This window comes from Sciurus carolinensis, chromosome 7, assembly GCF_902686445.1.
Source record: "Sciurus carolinensis chromosome 7, mSciCar1.2, whole genome shotgun sequence".
NCBI lineage: Eukaryota > Metazoa > Chordata > Mammalia > Rodentia > Sciuridae > Sciurus > Sciurus carolinensis.
The window spans coordinates 66,462,458-66,489,028 of record NC_062219.1 but is presented as its reverse complement, the minus strand read 5'-3'; the positions used below and the strand labels follow the sequence as shown (position 1 = coordinate 66,489,028).

The following is a 26,571-nucleotide window of genomic DNA, read 5'->3' as shown; positions in this document are numbered from 1 at the left end:
GTAATAGGAATCACCATTAACTAGTAGTAGAAAAATTAGGGTACTTTTTCCCTATGTGGTCTGCCTGTTTTAAAGGTTCTCATCTGTTACCCCTGGTTTTGGGGATCTTCTGGTAATCTGTCTCTGTGGTTTTGTTTCTATCTATTACTGCCCTTTAAGACTTGGGCAATGCTGCATTCATCCTACTGGTAATCTCTTAGGAAAAAGCTTGACTTAAAGGACTACCTATAGGTATAATCCTGTCTAAAAAATAAGGTGATGTTTTATCGTCACACGAGCTGGCCTTTAAATTGTTTTCTGAATTCTTATACAGTCTTGCAATTGGAGTTGGTCTGTCAGAGGTAAAGGAAGTGGAAAAAACTCTGTTTGTGCATTTATGCATTTACATGAAAAGGAGTATGAACAGCCAGAAACTAAGTTGATAGTTCAAAAAGGCATTGCCTCTGGTGTGCAAGGATAGCAGGATACCAAAAGAAAGGGTTAAAAAAAAAAAAAAAAAAAGATTTAAATCCTTTCAAACCAGAGCTAGGAGTCGCAGCTCTGCTTCTCAGCCCATCCCTAGGCAGCCACAGATCATTCCTCTCTGAGTCAGGGACACCAGCCCCGGGCTGGGGGGAAAAAAATCCCAGGAAAACTGGGCTATAGAGAAATGGGCAGAGGACCTGACCTCTTCCCTACCTTCCAGCCCTTTTTGCCTAATTGGGGGTATAGGCTGCTGGCCAAAAAGGATGTAGCAATGGGTGCTGACACTGTTAGATTAGGACCTGAGGCCAGGGACGGTCTTCCCTTTAAGATCTGATAGGACACCCCACTTGGTCAGGGAACAGCTGTCACTAGGACACAATTCTTGTTATGACAGTATTCCATAAATTCACAGGGCTGGCAGGCTAAACAACCACATGCAGAGAAAGCTAACTATGTCTCAAAAGTAGATGATGAGAGTAGAGAAAAATCTACAACCTCTTGAACTCTGGACAAAAGTACCAAGCCATAAAAATTGAACTGAACAACCTCAGGGTGCTTGACTTCTCTGACTATACTACAGCTACAACATAAGCAGCAGGGACATGTAGAGATAAAGAGAGCCACCAGTTTGGCCTCAGCACTGGGAACTAGGTCCCTCAGGCCCTGATTGCAACCTGAAACCAAAGCAGCTTGTAATGGTCCAGACCTTGTATACTCCTGAGCTCTTTCATCTGCCAACCAACAGATAGGGGTGGATCCCTGCCTGCTGAGATATGAGATATGAGAGATGAGCTGAGATATGAAGGCCTCCGGAAGTCCCCATTGACTCTGCTGGTTTCTACAGAGAGAAGTCCCTAAAAATCTCTGTATGGTCAGTGTGAACTTCTTTGGATATAATGCCCTGGACATTAAAAAAAGAAGAAGAAGAAAAAAAAAAACCTTCAGTGGACAGAGGAGACAAACTGACATAAACCCCTCATGGCTAGTTGATGTTGTCCTTTTGGTATGTTATGTCTGGGAGGAAGAGAAACTAAAGGCAACTCAGATTTTTTTGGCAGCCCGTACAAAGGGATTTTCAAGAAAGCCTGAAGAAAGGAATGGAAATGACCTCCCTCCATGAAATATTAATATACCTATAGTTTTAAAGAAGGCCCCACAAGAGTCTCAGAAATCAATTGATAGTAAGAAAATGACTTAAAGTTGACTACATCATGATAATGATAAGAGTGACAGGGCAGACTCAATAGTATCCTGTACTCCAACCCCTTGAGTACAACCTGGGCGAAAAAGATTAAGACACAGTTTTGTATATGCCAAATTTAAATCTGTTATATGCATTCAATACTCAGATAACCTTCTCATCCAAAAAGTAACAATTTCCATTTAAAAGTGCCACCAGAACACATGCCATGATTCCAGCTTTCATTTACCATCCAGGAAAAGGAAACTAAGACTGCTATGCTGAAAGACCGCTAAGACGTGAATAAGGCTGTTTGGGACAAAGGAACCCTGGGAAGGAAGATCAATGTTATCCCAACCAAGATTTTGTTTAAGGAGGAGGTAACTTGCCCCAGGAAGAAACAATACTCCCCTTGAGAAAGAGACATTGATGGGAATCCATCCTCTTCTGGAAAAATATTTAAAACACGAATTGAGTCAACTTTGCCAGATACCCTACAACATGCCTGTTCTGCCTACTAAGAAACCTCACAGTGATAAGAATCAATCTGTACAAGACTTAAGAGTCATAAATAATATCCTTTAGGATATTCAGCCCATAGTACCAAATCATATGTCCTACTGACTATTTGCTTTTGAGTGGCAAGACTCTGATTCCAAAGCAACTGCTGAGTATTTTTTGACTAACCTACCTCAGGGATTTAAAACGTCTCCTACTCTGTTTAATGAAGTCTAACAAAAGACCTATAAGAGTTGCAAATGAATAAAGGAATCCTTTTACAACATGTGGATGATCTGTTTATAGCCAGCCCTGACTACGTACATTGCCTTCCCAACACTACTGCTACAATAAACCATCTTACCTTATGTAGATATGTGGTGTCCACTAAAAAGCTCACTTTTATAAACGAGTTGTCATCTGGAATTCCAGAATGGCCAATGGAACTGATATTTAATGTAGAATCAAAACCAGGCTATTTTGAGTATTTTAAAAAGCTTTTAAAAAAGTTATATGTGTTCCTGGAATGTCAACACTCTATCATAATTGGATCCCTAATTTTGGACTAACAGCTGACCCCCTGTATAAGATTTTAAAGTGGAGGGTGACCTTGACTTGTACCCCAGAATGCCAAGCTGCCTTTGAGAATTTAAAACAAAGCTTCATGACAGTCCCTGCCCTAAACCTATGTGACAAAAGAAGTTCAGACTATATGTCCATGGAAAACAAGATACAAAGCCGAGGCAGAGGATCACAAGTTCAAGCCCAGACTCAGCAATTTAGTGAGGCCCTTAGCAAATTAGCAAGACCTTATCTCAAAATTAAAATCATAAAAAGGGGAGGGGATATTGCTCAGTGGTTAGGCACTCTTGGGTTCAATCCCCAGTACCACAAAAAAAAAAAAAAAAAAAAAAAAGGAAAGGATAAACAACACACAGCTCTTAAAGTTCTCTTACAGACTTTGGAAGACATACTATGACCAACAGTTTAATTGTCAAAACATCTTCACCATACAGCAAAAGGATGACTACTGGCTGACTGCAGGAAGGATGGGAAGATAATACCCCAGCCTAAATTACACTAATACAAACCCTTTTATACTAAGAAGTACAGAAAATTGGCCCCCAAAATGGGGTTTTAACTCCTGTGATAGAACTAACTGCCAAGTAGAGACAAAATTCCAGTGGACTTATCCTCCTGCCTAAAAGACAGGTCTGGCCCTTGATAAAACACCTACCTGAGAGTATGCACTGTGGGAGGGATACCTTGATGATCTGCCACCAACAGACTATTCAGCAAGTTCAAAACTCTGTCTGGAAAACCCCAAACAATCCAAAGATGGTGTAAAAATAGAGCCTTTTGATTACTGACAAGTAAATTTTACTCAAATGCCCTGTGCCATGAGAAACTTCAGATATTTGCTTGTACTGGTAGCTTCTTTTTCTAGGTGGGTCAAGATTTATCCTACCAGAACAGAAAAGCCTTTAAAAATAACTACAGTCCCCTTGCAGGTGGACTTCTGATCCCAAGATACTGGGCTTCCTCCTCCATACAAAGTGACAATGGATTATCTTTCATGGCAGAAGTGACCAAACAAGTGAACAAACAATAGATAGCCTGTAGAAGTCACACACATCTGGAAAAGTTCAATATACAGGAAAAAAAGAAAAAAGATAAATCACACCTTTAAAAAAGATGATAACTGCCGCGAGTAGTGCCGAGCATATACCTGTAATCCCAGGAGCTCAGGAGTCTGAGGTAGGAGAATGACAAGGTCAAAGTCAGCCTAAGCAATTTAGCAAGGCCCTAAGCAACTTAGTGAGACCCTGCCTCAAAATAAAAAAAATTTTAAAAGGTCTGGTGGCTTTCTGGTCAAGCACCCCTGGGTTCAATCCCCCAGTACCAAAATGAAAAACCATGATAACTACATTATGCCGAGAACCCACCTAAAATCAGATGAAGTCTTGCCAGTTGCTCTCCTCAATACGGGTATTCCCAGAACCAAGCTTAAATTGATCCTAGAAAGAAACAGGATTTTCAAAACCTTTCCTGGGATTCTTGGGGGAGAGAAGAAAATGTAGCTAAAAAAAAAAAAAAAAAGATTAAAATAATATGAACAACAATGATATAAATGCTGTACATGAGAGTACTTCTTCCAGGTTCCCATCAAGATTGGAGTCACCTCTACATTCCTTCTGGTAAAGATGGAAAAAAAAAAAATGACAACAGATAAAACCTTCTTTTCTAAGACCCCCTTCTTCACTAATTTTTAGCAGGAAGCAGCTTGGAGACGTCATCATCCATTTTTCCATAAAAATGGAAAGTAGAAATTGACAGTGAGGAAATGTAATAAGACCACCTCATATTTTGATCATAATTCTTGTTGCTCTGTGGCTTACTTCAAAACTGACATGGTTTACTTTTCCTTCCTCTTCACCCTTTCTCCCTCTCTAATCTTGGGGGAGCAAGAAAAACGTTCCCATTCCAGGCCAAGTTATCTGTCCTTGAGCCCACACACCACAAGTAATTCAGACTTAAGGATGGCACCATAAGACCTAAGAAATGACTATTTCTAAACTCTACAAGTGAATTATGACCCCTGACAAGGCACACCTGGAATGTAGCCTTGAATTACCTCTTTAAAAACCTTCTGTTTCCCCTGTAAGTCAGAATTACAGACTCTGGGACAGAAGTCCCTTTGCTAGCAAAGCAATAAAACTTCTTCTTCTTTTTTCCCCAAACCATGGCCTCATTATTGAATTGACTTCAGGGACAAGGATACAGCTTTTGGTAACGGTGTCATGCACAGAATACGGAGATATAACAGAATTTTTACTTAAATGCTTTCTTTACTCTATGCATAATGTTTTAGGGCAACCTGGCACTTTGAGATCAGTTAACCTTCAAAGCTGACTCAACAAAACAGCACATGAAAAATTCATCTGAAAGAGAACACAGCTGGGGGGAAAACAACCATCACAGAGGCCTCTATCAGCAATTGCATGTGTCATTAATCCATGGTGCTCCTTATATTGTTTTATAAACACCCAATAATAGAAAAAAGTTCTAAAATCCTGCTCTAATTCACCTGTCTACACTCTCTTGCAGGCAGAAAGATAATTATGCAAACTTTCTAATACTCTGGGCTCACAGTTTCTGGCCATTGGTTTCCAGAATGAGAGCAGAGGCAAGTGTTGGTAAATTGTCTGTTCTAAGAACAATGACTCCAGAGCAACATGTGTCATAAAATAAATTTTGATTCACATAATTCATGTAAGTCATTGCAACTGTAAGCTGGAATCTCAATTCTCACATATTTTTAAAGCAACACACTCAGGAATCAAGCCACCAGTGTTCTAATCTTTATTGACCACACTAACTGTATGACCTTAGGCAAATAGACGCAGATCAGTTTCCTCATTTGCCAAAATGGATATAAGTATACTGTATATACCATCTGGTTGTCAGTGAGATTTTAAGGAATTAACATTTGTAAAGTGCTTAGAACATAGGGAGTGATTTATACTTATTTGTTAAGTGAACAAAAAGAAATATATTTTCCTGAAAATTAAAAGATAAAATTTGTATAAAAGTTTAGCCTGATGCCATGGACATTGTAAATGCTCAATAATTAGCTCTTTGGTAGCTCATAAAACATGTGAGAGCAAGAATATGCCAAGTATGATTTAGGCACTAGGGTCTGAACTCTGAGTAAAAACACCCCATCTCTGCCTTATGAGTCTAGTTCAACTGTAGTTGAACAGGGGTGACAACATTAATCAAATACTCATACAAATAGAGCTCAACTTGCTATTGTGATGAATGTACAAAAATGACACATGGAACTATGATATGTGCTGGGGAACTTTGATTTGGTGTATTGAGGGGTGGTCAGGAATCTTTCCATAAGCAACTGCCAGCAGAGCTGAGAGCTGCAGTACAAAAGGAGTAAATCAGCAGAGAGAGGAGGGAAATCTCTCCAGGAAGAGGGAAGACTGTGATGACCAGGTGCAAGAGGGCCTAGCCTGGCCATGCAGGGAAGGCACAAGGAAGGAGGCAATGCAGGGAATGCAAAATTTGTAAGACAGACTGGAGACAAAGGCATGGAGCCCATGGTCAAGGACTATTAAAAGCCTTTGGAATTCACTGAAGGGCCTTAAACAAAAGGGTAACATGTGATCTGTGGTTTGAAATATCACTCTTCTGCAGGGGTTTTTGAACGTTAGTGTAAGTTAGATCTGCTCATAAGACTGTTTAAAACACATTGCTATGCCTCACCTCAGAGTTTTTAATTCTATACATCTGGGTGAGGGTGGGAGAATTTGCATTTCTAACTGGATCTCAAGTGATGGTATAGGGTAGGAAAGGGGATTTCTTTCTGGACCATCATAAAGTTTCCCTGCTGACACTTCTATAATAAAAGGTTAGCAGAAGAGAAAAGAAAAACAAATTTATTTGATATAGTTTTACATGACATGGGAAGCTTTAGAATGAAGACCCAAACATCTAAGATAAACTATCCATTTTTATACCTTGGTTAAATGAAATATGGATATCGGTGTAGAAATATGATTGGACAAAAAGGGTATGACCCTATGCTAATAGACTGAATGGGAGCCCTGCAAGGCCTGTCTGTTCAGATTCTTCTTAGCCTCACTATGCAGGGTTCCGTCCTCTCCGGAATGGGGCAGGACACCTGAAACGGAGATCTTGTGATCTACTATAAGACAAGGTAAGTCAGAGAACTTCCTTATTGCCAGTTGCAAGACAGAAAGACAGAGGGAGATTGGAATATTTTTAATCTTTATGGCTTGCTTAGAAGAAAAGAGGTTCTGATCTTATTTCCTGCCTTGAGGAAGAGAAATTCTATGACTTTCCTTGGGGGTGGGGAGGGGAAGAAAGGTGAACAAAGAAAGAGAAGAAAGTGGGGTGAAAATGAACTTTTGTTTCTAAGGTTTTCATTGGGGTATGGTTTTCTGAGCCTGAGCAATGCTGGTGTTGATACTGCTGGTCTGTGGGCCACACTTTCAGGACCATTGGTCAGCACTGTGAACAAATTGAAAAAGATCAAAAGTAAATGACAGGTGACCACCAAACTTTCACTTAGAAAGAAATATCTGCATTCCATACAAGAGATAATATTTAACCTAGGGAAATGAAGAGAAGTCAGATAATACAAAGAATACTTGCATATACAATAAAATTGGCCATATTTGGTGCAAGATGGAGAATGGATATTAAAGGGCTGGGGTTGTTAAGGAGACTCTTCTGAGTTAATTGCTCTAACTTGTCATTTGGAGAGACTGAATTTTCATCTTTGAAATAATAAGGAATAATGATACATCAGCCCAAAATAAGAGGTGTGTGTGTGTTTGATTTTTATTGGTTGCTGTGGACTACAACCTGACAATAATCACAACAAATGCTGGTGCTGATGCCAAGTTATTAAAGACTGCTGGCCTCAAGGGACACCAAAAAGCATATTCTAGGAAAATGGCACCACAGCACCCCGTGGCCCTGTCTGTACATTCTCTATGGGCAGGAGGAGCCATATTACACTTCGGCTGTGTGAGATCTGATTGCTCTGACTGCAGATGCAGTTGGAAAATAGAGTTTCCACAGTGAATAAAGACAGCAATTAAGAACTAATGACTGAATAGAAAGGGGAGAGATCAGATGAAAAATCAAACTAAAAGAAGTTAATCCCTGAATTGGAAAAAAAATTTAAAGGACAGTGAATGTAGAAAGTTCCCAAAATAAAGGAGCTTGTATTGCAGGAAAAATAACAGTTGGTAGTTCTCTCACCAATAAAAGCAAAATATCTGGGACACAAATGAAAGCAAAACAACAACAACAACAAAAAGGCCATTCATTAGATTGTATAAACATGAAACTATTAAGAAGTAAATCAGAGAATGAGTGGTAGTGCTAGAGAGTATTTGGAGCAATATTCAGGAAAAACATTGGTGACCCAAACTGGTATTGCTTGATAGCAACGCTTGATGGCAACTTACCCAGGGTGTGAGGAAGCAAAGCAAAGGTTTACCCTGGGAAATACCAGAGACTGCATTCAAGAATCTTTGAGAAAGGTTCCAAAACACAAATTTGATAGCATTCCAGAGATCAACCAGTGTCTTCTTGCCAAAAAGTAAATGGCTTCTCTCCCAAGGCAGGAGGCATTTGGCTCAGAATCTAATGGGCAGGATTGTAGGAACTAAGAGCCGGAACGCCCACAAGAAGATTCAATAGAATTTGAAGTTTCAAAGGAATCTTGGAAAATGAAGTGATGAATGTATAAAGTTGCAGAATATAATTTAGCATATAATAGTGAATGAATCAAGCTTTTATTTTTTGTCTTGTATGTGTTCTTAGCATAAAAATTGTAGGAAGGAATAAAAGAAAAATAAAACAACAACAAAAACAAATAACAGAAAGAGAAAAAATAACCCAGGTAATTTAAGTTATGCATAAGTTATGTGGTGTTCAAAATTTTGCCTAACCCCAAACAAATGTAGTGATTCTAATACATAATAATTATATAAGTTATTTTCTGAGTCTGCCTAAATGGATCACTAATATTTCTAGGTTAGACAACACCACCAAACTCTCAGTGGAGTCAGGATGATGATTTATATAAAGTAAAATGATTTGTTTGCAGTTTTGAGAATTTATATACTGTGTAGTGTTTTTTTTTTTTTTTAAATCTGGATAATTATGGATTTGCTTTGAAGAATTCTGGTTATATAATCTGGATCCTGAGGAAAAGAAAAAAAATGAGGAGGGAAGAATATCAATTGGGTTTTCTGCTTATTTGGGATGGAGTTCTTTTTACTTGGGTTTGTTTCAAGCAGTAAAACCAATTACAGATAATGTAAACAAAAATGAAATTATTGGAAGGTTATGGAACTAAAGGAATACCTAGAGAACTCAGTCCAGAAAGGTGAGATACATAGCAGCTCCATGAAACCACACTGCAGATTTTACATATTATCTTCTAAGGAACACTACTGTGATGAATCAGCTCCAAGATTTTTCATACTTGATACTTCTGCTCAAGTTTAAAGTCCAAGAGGATATTTAAATGACCCAACTCCACTGCTCAACCTTGGTCAGGGAAGGGAAGAATTCCAAAGATTACATCCAAGAGAGGTGACATAATATTCCAATAGGAAACTGGGGAGGTTGCAGAAGAAGAGGGAGTGATTTCCAGGCAGCAAAAACCAACACTTGTACTACATAATGTGTTAGTACAATATCCTTATAAAGTAACTTTAAAAAAAAAATAAAAAGGCTACAGTGACAAAATATTAGAAAACCCTGCTTATATTTATTAGGAACTCTTCCTCTATATTTTATCCAGTCATTAATAGTGAGTTATATTTTGAACTTACAGAAAATTTTTATGAGCATGTGGTTAAAAATGCTGATAGTTTGTACAGAAAGCAGAAGAGAATTATTATCCTAAGAGGTTCACCTAAGAACTCTGTTGTTGATTCTATAAAGGGGAATAACAGCATAATAGCAAATACACAGTGCTTACTGCTATTCAGATACTATATGAAACACTTCACAGGTATTTATTTAAAAAAAAAAGAATGTCAAAGTGTGACAATATGTAATCAACCTTTTTTTAAACTGTTTTTAACTTTAGTCCATCTTTCAATTTATCAATGATTTATTTCTAATATTTGGAAATATTAGTATGAGTTGATCTTACTGATTTCTTTCTCATGTTTTTCCTATGTGTTTTAGTCAGCTTTTTCACTGCTGTGACTAAAGAATCTGACCAGAACAATTTTAGGAGGAAAGGTTTATTTGAAGGCTCACTGTTTCAGAGGTCTAAGTACATGGACAGCTGACTTCATTCCTCGGGGCTCCAGATGAGACAGGAACATCATGGTGGAAGAGTGTGGCAGAGGGAAATAGCTCATATCGTCAGGAAGCAGAGACAGAGAGAGAGAGAGAGAGAGAGAGAGAGAGAGAGACTCCACTAGTCAGATACAAAATATGTGCCCCAAAGCCATACCCCAATTCCCACTTCCTTCAGCTATACCCTACCACTTCAGTTACTACTCGGTTAATCCTTATCAGGGGATTAAATCACTGATTAGTTATTTCTCCTCTGAATCTTCTTGCACTGTCTTACACATGAGCTTTTGGGGGGCACCTCACAGTCAAACCATAACACTATGGATAAAACATCTTATCAGGAATGGTTTGATCATGCACCACATAAAGAAATAGAGAGTAAATGCACTACCATTGATTTTAAAATATATTAACCCGAGAGTTCCTAAAGACATAAGGAGAACTCTCACAATTCCACCTCACAGCTGAGAGGAGAGGTGGGTTCAAACATAAGTAATACCTGCCAACAGGGATAAGGCCCCAAAGTGGCAAGTTACAAGCCTAATAGGCTGGTTCTATGTTGGTTTTAGGCAAGTATTAAATTGTATTATATAGTGTACTTCTGATTCTTTCCATTTAAATAAGGATTACACTCCTCTGTGAAAAAGGAAATAAAAGAAAAAAAACATTTGACCACTTAAAGAAGCATTACTACTCCTCAAAGAAATCTATTCTTTTTGGTTTCACATTTCTCTCCCAAATACCTTGATATGTCAGTGATTTTGAGAATCACAACTCTAACCTTTTTCTATTCCAAATGCTTTTCCATTCTAAAGCATCTTTAAAGAATGGAAACAGTTCCTTAATGGAAAACTACATCATTTCCATACCAAGTCTTATCAGGCAACATTTCTTACTAAATATTCTCTTATTTTTAATATTAAAATCTTTATATTCTCTCATAATACCTGCAAGTAGTAAAAATAATTGAAAAGTTTAGTTATCATGTTTACTGCTACAATTTGCTTTATGCTATAAATTTATTGCTGCATCTACTGAGTACTACAGCAACACTGCTGAAACTATTTTAAAAATAAGTTGGTTTGATTAACAGTTTGAGATATGTTGAGTACTAACTGGATTTTAGTTATGAGGAACAGAGGAAACAATTCCTGTCAAGGGAGTGTCAATTTGGTTCTAGGAAGCAAACTTTCCTGACAATTTCTCTGCAAACAGGGGTTACTGAGTAACTGCCCTAATGCTGAGTAATTGACCCCAACCGCAGTAAAAAAATCAAGGATAGAGGGTGTAAAGAGTAAATAAGTAATACAAAGGATCCAGGAATTAGAAAAACTGAAAAACAGAGTAGAAAGAACATTGTTTTCTGCTTGGTGACCAATTCTCCCTCATTCAACTAAATTAAAAAAAAAAGTTATGGGACTAATGCATACAAGGGTAAATGTCAACTTTGAAACATGACAAAGAGATACAAATAGGAGATTTTGCTCATCTGGTGCTAGGAATACCTATATCTCAATTTCAATGGCTGTTATTCCACAGAGGAATGTATGTTAAATTCCCAGAGAAAGTAAGTAAGTACACATTTATTCATTCTCGTTTGGTTCATTTTTTGTACATATAGTTACCTACACTGTATTTTGCACATAGTTGAGATTCAGTAACTTACCCATTCATTCTTACAATGTATGCAGCATGTATTAAGTACCTACTACATTCTATTGGTAAGGATACAACAGTGAAGGAAGCAAAGTCTCTCAAGGAGCTGATATTCTATTATTACTAAGATATTTGCATTCTCTGACTGCAGTTTATGAAATCAGTGATCATAAAACCTAGTCATCAAGTGCCCAGACTCTGGAGTCAGATAGCTGGAAATTCAAAGTGTGCTCTACCACTTACTAGCTTTGTAATTTTGGGCAAGTTACTTAAAATTTGGGGGCTTCAGTTCCTTTATTAGTAAAATGGGAATATGATAATCAAGCTAATAGATATACATGGGAGTATGCTGTGGGAGGGGGAAGAGATAGAAAGAGAGAGACAGAGAGATAAAATTAAGTTCTCAAATGAGTTTTTGGCAATAAGTCCAACAGCAGTGTCAGGTACCAATCTTGCTAAGATAATTTGGCCTAAATTGAGCTCATGAATTAGTAATCCTTAATTATAGAGTGAAGGGTAGAAACAAGGGAAATCCAGACAACAAAATTCAAGGTACCAAATGTGAATGGATTATTGATATTTGTATTATTTGTTCAAAGAAGATTGTACAAGGCCAGAGAAAGCATAATTCAGTGGTTAACCTAGTCATTTATATCTCTGGCACCCGATTTCCTCATTTGTGAAGAATTGATTGAAAATATAAACCTTCTTCATAGTAGCTGTATGAAGATGAAAAAATAACGATGTGTGCCAAGTGTTTGGCACAAGGCCTGGCTGAGTAAGCATTTGTTATATGGTGGTTATTGCTGTTTGTAGTCTGATTGTATTGAGTTGACATCATTTATTCAGATAGTTTTTTAAGGATGAAATTTTAAAATAATTTAGCATAGTTTTTGCCAAATCTGTTTTAGCTTTTTAATGTATATAGTTTAAATAGAATGATAATTTTAAATCATGCTGTTATTTAGACGATTGTCTTTGCATTTCAATTCAATGAGGATTTAAGGAAACTTCTAATCAGAGCATTTCTATCAAATATTAGACTTCAGTTTCATAGCAAGAAAACACTGCAATGGGCAATAAATTCATGCATATTAAATGTTAATATTTATCCAATAAAAGGAGACCCTACCAGTAAGTTTTACAAGTTTCTATGAATGCTTGGTCTACAAAGAATGGAGAAATTGTTCCACTAGTTAAATTTATAAAGAAGCATCAACTTAAACTACCATAAACCTCCTCTTGAATTGCATCTTGATTCATTTTCAATACTTTTTATTGATAAATTTATTGTATCTGTGTGTCTGTATTTGCAAGTGAAATTAACTATTTATGTATTTATTTGCAGTGCTTGCAGTAGAACCAAGGGACACTCTCCCACTGAGCTACATCCACAGTCTTTTTACTGTTTTATTTTGAGACTCTCTCAAAGTTGCCCAGGCTGACCTCCAAAATTACAATACTCCTGCCTCAACCTACTGAGTGACTGGGATTATAAGCAGGTGCCACCAGGAGAGCCTTAAAATTGCCTTTTTAGAAAAAACTTCTGTATCTTATTTTGATTATAAGATTGTAATTGACTTCATGAGTTAAGCTTCTTTCTTTTCTATTTCCTCAAAATATTTGTTTTTAAAAAGTTGGGTAATATTCCCAAGTCACTGATTTAATGTCATCCTGCAGAACTTTCCTGTTCTAATATTTGTTTTAGTTGTCATTTATGAATCCCATTTCTTTAGGTGTCATTTGTTTAACTGACATTTTTGTTTTCTTTTATAGCCACATTGGTATTTTCCATTTGTGCAAAATTACAACTATTTATTTCATCAGGTCTTTCAAATTTATTAGCATAAAATTATTTAAGATAGTCATTTATTTTAATCTGTTAAATCAGTGATTTATCTTTTTTAATGGTTAATTCAAATGTCCTTTTTTTCTTTATTATCCTTACCTGAAGTTTGTGTTGGTATTTTCAAAGTTTGTGACATCACTAATCACCTCAAATCTCAATTCTCAACTTCAATGTCCTTACCTTAATGCTTCCTTCTTATTTCTTTAGCTTTTTACCATTGCTCTTTGATTAGCTCCTTTAGTTAACCAATTAATTTTCCCCAAACTGTATAAACTTATAAATTTCCTTCTAAATACTGCTTTAACAACATATCATGAAGATCAACTTGCAGTACCTCCAGTGTCACTTTGATCTAAATACTTAAGATTTACTTCATAAATCTTTCCTGATTTTATGTGTATCCTAAGGGTAAAGTAACAATTTCTGGGCATATTTAAAACATATGTTTCTTTTCCCTTCTGTTACAGACTTCAAGACTGAACTAACTAGTAAGCTAGTAAGTTACCAACTAACTAGTAAGCTAATCTTTCATTCAAAAAATTCAGTTTTAGGGGTACTCTAGAATGCAATGTCCAGAATTTTTGGACTCACAAAACCAAGTTTTACTACTTGGAGAATATCATAAGCTTTAAGAAAAGTGACATGGCAAAAAACATATATATGATTTTTAAAATATTCACATAAATTTAGGTAATTATATGAAGAATAATTTCTCCCTTTTTCTAGACATTACACATCTAATTGTCCATGCTAGTTTTGATTAACATTTTGAAATACTTTAATGAATCTGAAATTGATAGACTGTATTATTTTTGTGAGAAGAATAATATGGCTTTCGGAGGGTCAATAAAAATTTATTAAAATCTATATTTTGCAAATATATTACATGTCATACGTATGTGTCTATATTCATAAAGAGGAATGAATATCAAAGGGGGAAAACCTTGAATACATTTAAGAAAAAAAGCCTCTCCTGATCTCTTTAGCCTCAGTCTGCTAAATTTCACAAGGTCAAATTATTCTCCATGAAATAAAACTTTCATCTTTTGAGAATCCATTTATTTTTATTCTTATATTACTAATACAATTTTGTTACAAGGAAAAAATTAGGGGGTTTGATTTTGTTTTTTTTTTCCCTGTATTTTTTATAAGAATTATATGTATTGTTGGGATTCATCGTTAAATATTCATACATGTACTTGATAAAACCACATAATTTGTTATTATCATTTCCCAGTATTTCCCCTTTCCTTCCCCTCCTTCTTTCTCCTGGTCCCCTTTCTTTACTGATTTCCCTTTGATTTTCATGAGCTTCCCCCATACCTTGTTTTTTTCTGTTTTCTACATAAATTCTATATATGAAACAAAACGTACAACCCTTGACTTTCTTAGTTGGGCTTATTTCATTTAACATAATACTTCAAGTTCTTTCCATTTTCATGCAAATTACATACTTTAATTCCTCTTTATGATTGAATAAAACTCCATTGTGTATATATAACACATTTTCTCTTTCCATTCATCTGTCGATGGACACCTAGGCTGGTTCTATAGTTTGATGATTCTGAATTGTGCTGTTATAAACATGGGTATGCATGCACTGATATAATAGCTTTTATTACTTTGTAATAAAAAAACAAGTCATGGCACAACTACATCATATTGTGGTTTCATTCCTAGTCTTGAGGAATTCCCATAAAGATTTTTATAGTGGTTCTACTAATTTTCAGTTCTATCAAGAGTATAAAATTGTTCCTTTTTCTCCACATTCTTTCCAGCTTTTATTATTGTCTGTACTCTTGATAAATGTCATTCTCAACTATAGTGAAATGAAATCTTAGTGTGGTTTTGATTTGCATTCTCCTAATTGCTAAAGATGTTGAACAGTTTTTCATATATTAGTTGACCATTTTAATTTTTTTCTTTTGAGAAGTGTCTGTTTCAGTAATTTGCCCATTTATTAATTGGGTTATTTGGTTTTGGGTGGCAAGTTTTTTGAGTTCTTTGTATATTCTGGATATTAATTCTGTGAGAAGAATAGACACCAAAGATTTTTTTTCCCATTTTTTAGTTTCTCTCTTCACAATCTTGATCATTTCCTTTGCTGTTCAGAAGGTTTTTAATTTAATACCATCTTATCTTATTATTCCTGAGCTTTAGGAGTCTTATTAGGGAATTCATTGCCTGAATCTATATGTTGGAGTGTTGACCCTATATTTTCTTCCAGGAGTTGCAAAGTTTCTGGCCTAATTTCCAGGTACTTAATCCATTTTGATTTGACTTTTGTGTAGGGAAGGATATATACTAGATATAGTATCTAGTCTCATTCCTTACATACAGATAACCAGTTTTCCCAGCATCATTTGTTAAAAGGGCTTCTTGCTGGCATATATTTTTGGCACATTTTAAAAAGATTAAATGACTATATCTGTGTGGGTTTGCCTCTGTGTCTTCTAATCTGTTCTTTTGGACTATGTGTCTGTATGCCAATACCATGCAGTGTTGGTTATTATGGCTCTGTAGTATAATTGAAGCCAGGTATTGTAATGGCTCCAGCATTGCTTTTTGGCTGAGAACTGTTTTGACTGAGGATTATTTGGGCTTTTTGTTCCTTCAAGTGAATTTTAGGACAGTTTTTCTCTGGTTCTGTGAAGAATGCCATTGGTATTTTGATGGGAATTGCATTGAATCTGTATCTTGCTTTTGGTAATATAATCATTTTGAAAATTATTAATTCTGCTTATTCCATGAACGTGAGAGTTCTTTCTATCTTCTTATGTCTTACTGAATTTATTTCTTCAGTGTTTTATAGCTTTCATTGTAGAGATCTTTCTCCTCCTTGGTTAGATTTATTTGTATTTTTTTTTCAGGCTTGTGTGAATTGCATTGTTTTCCTGATTTAATTCTTAGCCAGTTCATTTTGAGTGTATATTGATTTATGTATGTTGACTTTATAACCTACTACTGTGCTGAATTTGCTTATTAACTCTAATAAACTGCTGCTGGAGCTTTTTTTGATCTTCTGAGCATAGGATCAGATCATCTGTAAACAGTAATAATTCAACTTCATCCTTTCCTATTTTTATTCCTTTTATTACCTTTCTTGCCTAATTGCTCTGGCTAGAATTACTAGTTCTATATTGAATCAAGTTAGTGAAAACAGACATTCTTGTCTTGTTCAAGATTTTTAAATGAGTATTTTCAGTTATTCCTCACTCACTGTGATGTTAGTTTCGGGTTCATCATGCAAAGACTTTATTATTTAGGTAAATTCTTTGTACCCCTAGTTTCTTCAGTTTTTTATTATGAATGAGTGCTGAATTTTGTCAAAAGCTTTCTCTGTATATATTGAGATGAATATATGATTTTTGTCCTTAATTATATTTATGTGATGAATTACATTTATTGATTTGCTTATGCTAACCCAGTCTTACTACCCTGGAATGAAACCAACTTGGTTATATTGCATAATTTTCTGAAAATATTGCTGATTATAATTTTCTAATATTTTATTGAGGATTTTTGCTTCTAACTGCAACAGGGATATTGGTCTGTACTTTTCTTGATGTGTCCCACAAGGTTTTGTAGTAGCTTCCCTGTTAGTACTTTGTTGATGTTAAGTGTAGTTTGATAGTGAATATTGTGTCAAAGCTTGGGACCCAACTTTTCCTGTAGGTCTTTAAAAGTAGGGTACTTCTTGTTGATCTCACAATTGTGTTGTATACAGCAGAGTATGTGAGGTGCTTCTGTGATTCTTTTTGTCACTTGAGAAATCTGTATATTCTAAGCTGGGCACAGTGCCGCATACCTGTACTTCTAGCAGCTCCAAAGGCTGAGGCCGGAGGATCGCGAGTTCAAAGCCAGCCTCATAAACAGTGAAGTGCTAAGCAATTCAATAAGACCCTGTCTCTAAAAAAAAATATAAAATGGGGCTGGGGATGTAGTTCAGTGGTTGAGTGCCCCCACGTTCAATCCTGGGTACCCCCTCCCAAAAAAAGAAATCTGTATATTCTAAAGGGTCATGGGAGAAATCTAGATTGAGCCCTTTGCAGGTGTGGCATCCATGGTCTTCATGTTAATTTTGTTTTAGCTGTTGGAGTGGATGTCCACGAGTAGGACCTGGAGGACTCCCTAGGTGTTTCTACTGAGACCTGGTCATTGGTTTGGGGTCACTATCCCTTCAATATCATTAGTATCATTGAGGTTTGAGCATAATTAGTTTGTATATGAGCAAGGTTTACTGTCTCTTTTCTGGGTTTTGGTGTAACTCAGCATCAGAATCTGTACCCGTGCTCTTGCAGTGTCTCAGTCAATTCCCAGCAACTCACATAGCAGGGGGAAGCAAACAACAGCAACAAGAATAGTGAACAACATACAGCATTAAAGTATATACCCGTTGCCTTCTACAGTATCTACAACTCTAATTATCTCAAAAACAAAAATGGTGGGGTCAGAAACTACAAAAAGCAACAACAATTAATAATCATGAACTGGATAAAAGTAAACAGCAGGTGTCAACTTTGTCATCCACTGTACTAATAATTACAACCTGAATGGCAGGGCAGAATTATATCAATCAAATAGTTCTAAAGATGGCAAAAATGCAGTTCATTAAAAGAAAATATGATCAGAAGAAAAAAGAAATTTAGACTATTCAAAATGTGAATAGATAGAAAGCAGAAGAGATGTAGTCAGTGATAGCTATAAAGAAGAAGAAAAAAGAAAACAAAATAGAGCAAATGAGAATTTGTTGGAGGAAATAAAGAGGAGAAAAAGAAACAAATAAACTAGCAAACTCTAACTTTCAAAGGACAAAACAAAAAATAATAAATGTTTAAAACATGATGAATAAGAAAAAAGTAAACAAGTATGTTCATGTATGTACAGCTGTGAGTCAACAGCACAGCAAGAACACTAAGAAGAGGAAGGAGAAGGAGGAGGAGGAGGAGGAGGAGGAAAGGAAATTCTTAATGAGAAATGGAAGAACTGTGTTTTCTGAGGTGGTCAACCTTGTCATCAAGGATGGATGTTCACTGCCTATACAAGATTGTCCTTTCTTTCTGTTTCTTCTTGGGCTATGTACTGTTTATAGAGAGCCAAGGTTGGGGGTTGTTAAACCCTTCTTCTTGTATTACCCACTGAACTGCCAGCCAGAATGATCTGCAACCACAGTGAGGGAGGAGGTAGTGTCAATTGGAATTTTGTCCAGACAGAACAGATCTGCTAACTCCCAGGATGAGGCTGCTGCAGAGTTCTACATGGGAAGGTCTGAAGTCTGGGGCTTAGCTCTCATCAGGCACTGGAGATTTCATTGGATGGTATCTACTCTGAAGAGATTAGATTAACACACCCCTAGAGATGGGCAAATGCCCATTTGAACACCTGGTTCTGAGGGGCCTCTCAGGAAGTCTACTAGTAGAGCAGGAGAAACAACCCTGCACAGGTATCACACAGTCCACCCACCACCGATGTGACTTTCCAGGATCAGTCATGAGTGTAATCACACCCACCGGTTGTTTTCCTGACTGTCTTCAACTGGTCCTAAAGGGAAAGCAAGTTGCTCCCCTGTCCCTATCTCTGATTTGAATTCCCTGGGTACAATTTTCTCTTTGCCTGTTTCAATCACAGTCTGCTAGATACACTCTAGGCACTTGCTGGGACAGTATGGAAATATTTGCTGTGATGTCATGGACTCTTGCAATAGCAAAAGCCACAGTGTGGCCTATTCAAAATGTCTCCCTTCCTCCACTCTTCACTGGCCAGTTGAGAATCAGAGAACATCTTTCAAATGTTCACTGTGCAGTCTTTGGTTCAGCTAAGTTGTTTGCTTTTCTATTCTACAGGTGTTTCCATGTCAAATTTTTACATTGTGTTTCTCTCTGCATTCTCTGCCCCCGACGCATTGAACCAATGTGCTGCCACTGCCACCACCAGCTTTACACTTTCTTGCCCTTTGTTCAGTGCACCCGAATTTCTTGGTTTCTAAGAGTTTCTGAATTCCCTCTTCAACCTACCTGACTGTGAAGCAGTCCTCTTGCTGCTTAAATCCTAAACCCTGGATCAAATGGAAATCCAGTCCTCCTCTAATCCACTATCTTGAATCTCCCACACAAAGAAAACCTTTTAAATACCTTGATACTACATAAAAGAGATCGCTGTTCTAATGCCAATAGAGCATTTAGTTATTATAATCTGGTAGATTCTGGATCCACTAAAGAATTATTACTATGTATATGTACATAATATTTCAAGAAAAAGATATAAGTAAAAATAAAAACAATGAAGTATTTCTAAGATAAAAAATAATGAAGCTATTATAAGGTTAAAAAATAAGATGTCAAGTCAAGGGTTGCCATTTAAAATCACATTACCATTCTAATGCATTTGTGAACAGCAAAGATAAACTTGCATAGGCAAAAAAAAAAAAAAAAAAATCACTTTTTCCTTTTAAAAGTCCAGTTTCCTATTGCATTCCATCTGAACTAAAAAGTTATATTATAATCTCAACATGGTAGCAAATAAGTGACTCTATCAAGTGATAAATGTTCACAAATATGAGGCAGTATCAAAATATTAAAAATTTTAGTCATGCTTTCGTGATGACAGTCTATTGTACCAGTTTTCTACAAGCAAGTAAAAATAGAACAGATAGGGGTGACACTGAAGAAAATGTAACTCAATTTGAAGATACGCTGATATATTTAGAACAAATTCTGATTCATTACTTGTAGAGAAGAGTTTCTGGAAAACTTCTGTTTAAAATTAATTTCCTTGCTTAAATGAAAGCTTTTTCTCTGAATGGTTTGATAACACTGAAAAGGAAAAGCAGTTGATTTTGTGATTATTTTATAATGTACCACCTCTTTCTCTTCAATCATTTTTATAAGTACCTCTTTTATCCTTGCATTAACCCTCCCCTATCTTTCTCTGTTCCACAGAAAAAATTATGACATCAACATCCAAAGGAATTCTCCGCCCATTTTTAATTGTCTGCATTATCTTGGGCTGCTTCATGGCATGTCTGCTTATTTACATCAAGCCCACCAACAGCTGGATTTTTAGTCCAATGGAGTCTGCCAGCTCAGTGCTAAAAATGAAAAATTTCTTCTCCACCAAAACTGATTATTTTAATGAAACTACTATTCTGGTGTGGGTGTGGCCATTTGGGCAAACCTTTGACCTTACATCCTGCCAAGCAATGTTCAACATCCAAGGATGTCATCTCACAACAGACCGTTCACTGTACAACAAATCTCATGCAGTCCTGATACATCACCGAGACATCAGTTGGGATCTGACTAATTTACCTCAGCAGGCTAGACCGCCCTTCCAGAAATGGATTTGGATGAATTTGGAATCACCAACTCATACTCCCCAGAAGAGTGGTATTGAGCATTTGTTCAACCTGACTCTAACATACCGCCGTGACTCAGACATCCAAGTGCCTTATGGCTTCTTGACGGTGAGCACAAACCCCTTCGTGTTTGAAGTGCCAAGCAAAGAGAAGTTGGTGTGTTGGGTTGTAAGTAACTGGAACCCTGAGCATGCCAGGGTCAAGTATTACAATGAGCTAAGCAAAAGTATTGAAATCCACACCTATGGGCAAGCATTTGGAGAATATGTGAATGATAAAAATTTGATTCCTACCATCTCTACTTGTAAATTTTATCTGTCTTTTGAAAACTCAATCCACAAAGATTACATCACAGAAAAGCTCTACAATGCTTTTTTGGCTGGCTCTGTACCTGTTGTTCTGGGACCATCTAGGGAAAACTATGAGAATTATATTCCAGCAGATTCATTCATTCATGTGGAAGATTATAACTCTCCCAGTGAGCTAGCAAAGTATCTGAAGGAAGTCGACAAAAACAATAAGTTATACCTTAGTTACTTTAACTGGAGGAAGGATTTCACTGTAAATCTTCCACGATTTTGGGAATCACATGCATGCTTGGCTTGTGATCATGTAAAAAGGCATCAAGAATACAAATCCGTTGGTAATTTAGAGAAATGGTTTTGGAATTAAAGTTTTTCCATCATCTGCACATTTAGTAAAATACTTTGATGAGATATCCAAATTTTGAGGATATGAAGAAAAACAACACTGTTTTCATGTCACAACTTATTTTTATCACTTTCTCTTGGGTAACATGTATATTTTGATGAAGATTTTTAAGAGCTCAGCATTAGCTATCATTCCATTTGGTTTTAAATTATCTTGTATATACTTAATTATGTGCACTGAAAAAATAATTTATTCTTCACTATCATTTATAAACATTCTTTTTCATATTTTTGTAGTAGTCTATAATATGTTTATGATTTGATTATTCTTTTTACACTGATCAGCTCTTTAATCATTTTGGGAAATTAAGATGCACATCTTAAAATATGAAAGATTTTTCTAAATATTATAATCTCTAGTTCCAAGTTTGCATAATGTTAACAAAGGAAGAATGTACTATAATTGAATTATATAACCTCTGTGACTTCAGAGTTGAACAAAGTATGTAACTGTCTATTTGATCAATGTTTACCTGTTTGGGGCATTTGTGAAAGAAAAATTATTCACATATTGAATAAGAAAGATTTGAAGCAGAACTGTTCTATTCAGGGAGCTGTTGGACCTCAATTTTATTTTCATTAAGTTGACTGGCAAATGCAACCACCTATTCTCATGATCTTAACTTAAAGTGCTCAAGAATTTTTAAATGTCAGATTTGTTGTGATTTTCAGTACCTGGGAAATAATCCTAATAACACTTAAGAAAATCTAGGATAGTGCTCTTCCCAATCCTAATAACACTTATTTTTAAAATATAGCAAGTAACAAAGAAACAGGTAGCTATAGGTATATTGCATTCATAAATGGTACTATTTATGTTTAATTTTTAATTACTTATAAGTTTAAAATATTTTTCAGAAACCCAAATATTTAAAACAGTTTTATTTTACCATATGGACAAATAAATAAATATAACATTTGAAATATCCGTTCTATCACTTAAGAGAATCTAAATAAACTATCATCAATGTATGAAGTATAAGTGGGTAAATATAATAAAATGAGGATCTATAGGAAACACACATTGCTAACACAGAGTAGGATCTTTTTGCATATTTGTTAAATGAAGAAATAAATAACATTGAAAGTTATGGGGAAATTTTTGTTTGTTTCAATGAAGTGACAGTTCTAGCCTAGTGGTACTAATTTATGGAGATAATGTTTTATATACCATTTTAGTAATTGTTCATACATAGCACCTATGACTAGAGTCTTCATGGTTTTCTAGAACCAACATAAACCTACTATGACACTAAATTTTTTGGAGAATTTATCACTGAACTTCCATCTGCCTATAGTATTTCTCCCCCATAGTGTTAGAGAAAGGAAGAGCTAGATATAAGCAGAAATAGTGGATAAGAATAGTAAATGCTAAAGATTCTTTAAGGAAAGCATTCTACAAAGGAATATCCAGTGATTTTATTCCACTATAACCAAAAATCATAAAATGAATTAGATTATTCTGATGGCATCCACATTGATGTATTTGTGCCTTATTTTAGTAGTCTTTCTGCATGTTGGTATCAGCATTCAACCCCCAATTTTATACACCTGATAGAAAATAGAGACAAATTTCAATTCAGTAAGAAGGAAGTATGCCCAACAATCAAAACTGCTTTATGGAGAGAATGACTCTTCCTTGCACTGCAAGGATTTGAGCAAAGGAAGTTGCTTGCATTGAAGAGAGGATCTTTTCTTTCTCAGGTTTATTTCTTTAACCACAAGTGAATAAATAGGTACTTGGTGTCAGGCAGTTCCCACACCACCACAGGAAGATGAAAAGGGTACTATCTGCCTTAAGGAGCTCACAAGCAGAGAGACAAAGGAAAGTTTCCTTTCAATTTCAGCCTGAGTCTGTTTATACACATACTACTCTCAACAGAGTTTATGTGGTTCACTGTTGAGTTAATGCAAAAAAAAAAAAAAAACGCATTAGCAAAGTTTCCCAATTGTTTAGCAACATGACATGTGTCTCAGCTGAAGACTTTGTCTACTCATTTGGTTTCCTTTATGTTACCTCTTTTTTCCATGTACTTCTCTTTATTATAAAAAAAAAAAGCATGTTTGCATGTATGACTTATTAGTCAAGACATCCACTTAAATTTATTTTATTGTTAAAATAGTCAAATTTGTACATGTACATTTATTTGTCATTTATAGTTATAGAGAAGAGGGATCTAAAGAAAATGCTAATACATTTAGAAAGTCCCAGCTTTCTCTGAAAGCTGAAAAGCTTTCAAGGTCACTTCAACCTGCCATTGCTAAAGTGGATGCTGATTATTTTAAGTACTTGAAACACATGAGTGAAGTTGCCTCTACTGTTGACTAGGAAACTGAACTCCTTCTTTTATCCTTTATATTTTATGACTATAATTATATGCTGATAATATGAACTAAGCCAAGACAATAAGTGTTTAACTGGTGCATCTGCATACGCAAACCCCTAACCAAGTCCCATAATAATAATTTTTTTAATTTGAAGTGCCAAAAGGAATGAAGCCTTCACTTAGGGATCCACTGATCTGTGAGTTTTCAGGCAGGATAAACTTATAGTAATGTTTATAAGCCCATTTCTTCTTTTTATATGTGAACTAATTCGATCCAAAGATATTAGTTATTCAAGATAGGCACACGCGCACACACACACACACACACACACACACACACACACACAGAGGCATGTGAACACAATCATAATTACGATCTTTGCACTCCCACCTTATCATAGAAGTATGTCTCAATGCCTATATATGTGAATGTCTGTTGGAATTGTTTAGGGACTACAGGATGGTATATTGTGTGAAAGAACTTCATTTTTTGAAGGTATACAGTAAATAAAAGATGAAACTTGCTAGCATTTCTTTCTGGTTTAAATATTTTAGGAATTGAGCTTTAATATATGAAAATGGGCTCTCATTGTATTTAAGTGAAATGCAACCATCAAAAGGTACATGATTCTTAACCTCTTTAATAAATCCTGTGGATTGCAATTCTTCCTAAGGATATCTTATGTAAAATACTTATTGATTCAACAAAATTGCCTTATGGATGGATAAAAAAAAACAAGTAATTTTGCCCAGTGATATATTATAGATATAAAAACAGAACAGGTCATTTAAAATGTTTTATTTCAAAATATCAAAAAGCTATTACCATCAATGGTTTGAATATTTAAGTATTAATTATTAAACATCTTATTAGTAAGAATATATAAAATTTATTTATTATGGGTTTTGCTAATAAGAATATATATTGAATTGTTCATATCATACAGTATTACACTGTGAGAGGGAAAAACTATGATAGTCACATATTTTATATCAGCCATAAATTTGACAATATGAAGTAGAAACAGAAAAATTATCTTAGTGGGAAACTGATATCAACTTAAAATTTTTATGTTTACTATAAAGTTCCTGATAATCCTATAATGTGCAGAAATGAAACTTCAAAATATTTCATATTATTTGAGGTAAAATGTCACAGAATATTTAGGAATTATTTACTGAGACTAAATTCTTGCCTCCAATTGAAGATTAAATATGAAAATAATAGGAAAATTTTTGGCTTATATCAAACTAGATTCCATGATTCTTAAGGTGATGGCCTGGAAAGTGATTTTGCATTAACTAATGTTTCCCAAACAAGTTTTAGGTCCTTCCCTTATTACCTCATGCTTGATCATATCTTTGAGTTCCTTTAAACTCTGATCTCATTTAGGGGAACTTCCTGACAAATTATAATTAAGTTGTTAAATAAAACCTTTCAGAATCTAAAAGATTAGTGTGGTGTGTATTATGGAGGAGGATCTCAACAAATACTTGTTGAATTAACAAATAAATATCATTCATGATCATAAAAATATTTTTAAAATTTAGTAACAGTACCAGTTTATTGGTACCGATTTTACTTCCTTTCTTACCACATTCTAAGACTCCAAAAGAAGTAACATTGCAAGAAATATTAAATAGGATTTGGAACTTGTAGCATTCTATTCAAATATTAATAACATACCAACTGTTTCTAATAGAAAAGAAAATGAGTATTTAAGGAGAATATAAAATGCAAGCACTGTGAAGGGCAGATATTTATTACTGAACTACACAGGGAGAGAAATACAGTTTATTTCCTTCCTAACTCCCTAACTGCATTCTGTTGTATTACAAACATCAATCAATTAAGATGATTTTGTTTTTCCAGATGTCTCACATCCAAAGACTCTGTAGCATTTTGTAAGTGGGCAAGCTCCACTACTATCCAAATGACTTCTTCTCTGTTATTCATATTAAATGCATCCATATTCATAAGAACTTTATAAAAAAAATTTAACAGAACTTAAATGAAAGATAGTCTGCTAAATCATAAATATGAATAATGCTACTCTGGGTTATTAGTTCAACTAATTGCAATTTTGAGGAAGCCACTTAACCTCTCTGGACCTTTTTGTTTGTATGGTTCTGTCTAGCATTACTGCTCTCTAATCTAAGATCTAAACTGATTTATGCACGAATTTGAAAATGAAATTTTGATGACCATCTCAAAATAATTTTTGGACATAAACATTCCTAAAAGACTTCCTTCTTATTTCTCTGTATAAGCAGTTAAAGCATGAAACTGATTGTTTAAGCTAATGTGTAGAAAAAAAAAAACATAATCTTGCTTCTTTACTGGAGTGTGGAATACAGCAAGTGCTCAATTAACTAAACTTCCTCCTTTATCTTCTTCCTCCCTGTAATTACCTACCCAGGTTCTTTGTAACTCGCTATTCACTGAAAACTTAATTGTTTGAAGAAAACAAACCATATGCTGGGATTTATTTTAAAATATTTTGGATTCATACCAAATATAAGTACCAATACCCAAATTCTTATTACAATAATTTAAAGTATTTATTGATGCACAAAATTTGTCCTCTCAATGACAATAATATAGTATAATTTGATTAGCTTACTTACTTTTGTTAACTCACAATTAATATATGTTCATGCAT

General features: G+C 35.2%; 1 protein-coding gene across 2 annotated transcripts in view; it reads left to right on the top strand.

The window, feature by feature from the left end:
- The window catches only part of Fut9 (fucosyltransferase 9), a 192,866-nt gene extending 166,594 nt beyond the window's left edge, over nt 1–26,272 (top strand). For both annotated transcript variants that reach the window (XM_047558909.1, XM_047558908.1), the window contains one exon: nt 20,456–26,272. In XM_047558909.1, the coding sequence (XP_047414865.1) occupies nt 20,464–21,543 (1,080 nt within the window). In that variant the 5' untranslated portion in view covers nt 20,456–20,463 and the 3' untranslated portion in view covers nt 21,544–26,272. The remainder of the gene's footprint in view (nt 1–20,455) is intronic.
- The last annotated feature ends 299 nt before the right edge of the window (nt 26,273–26,571 follow it).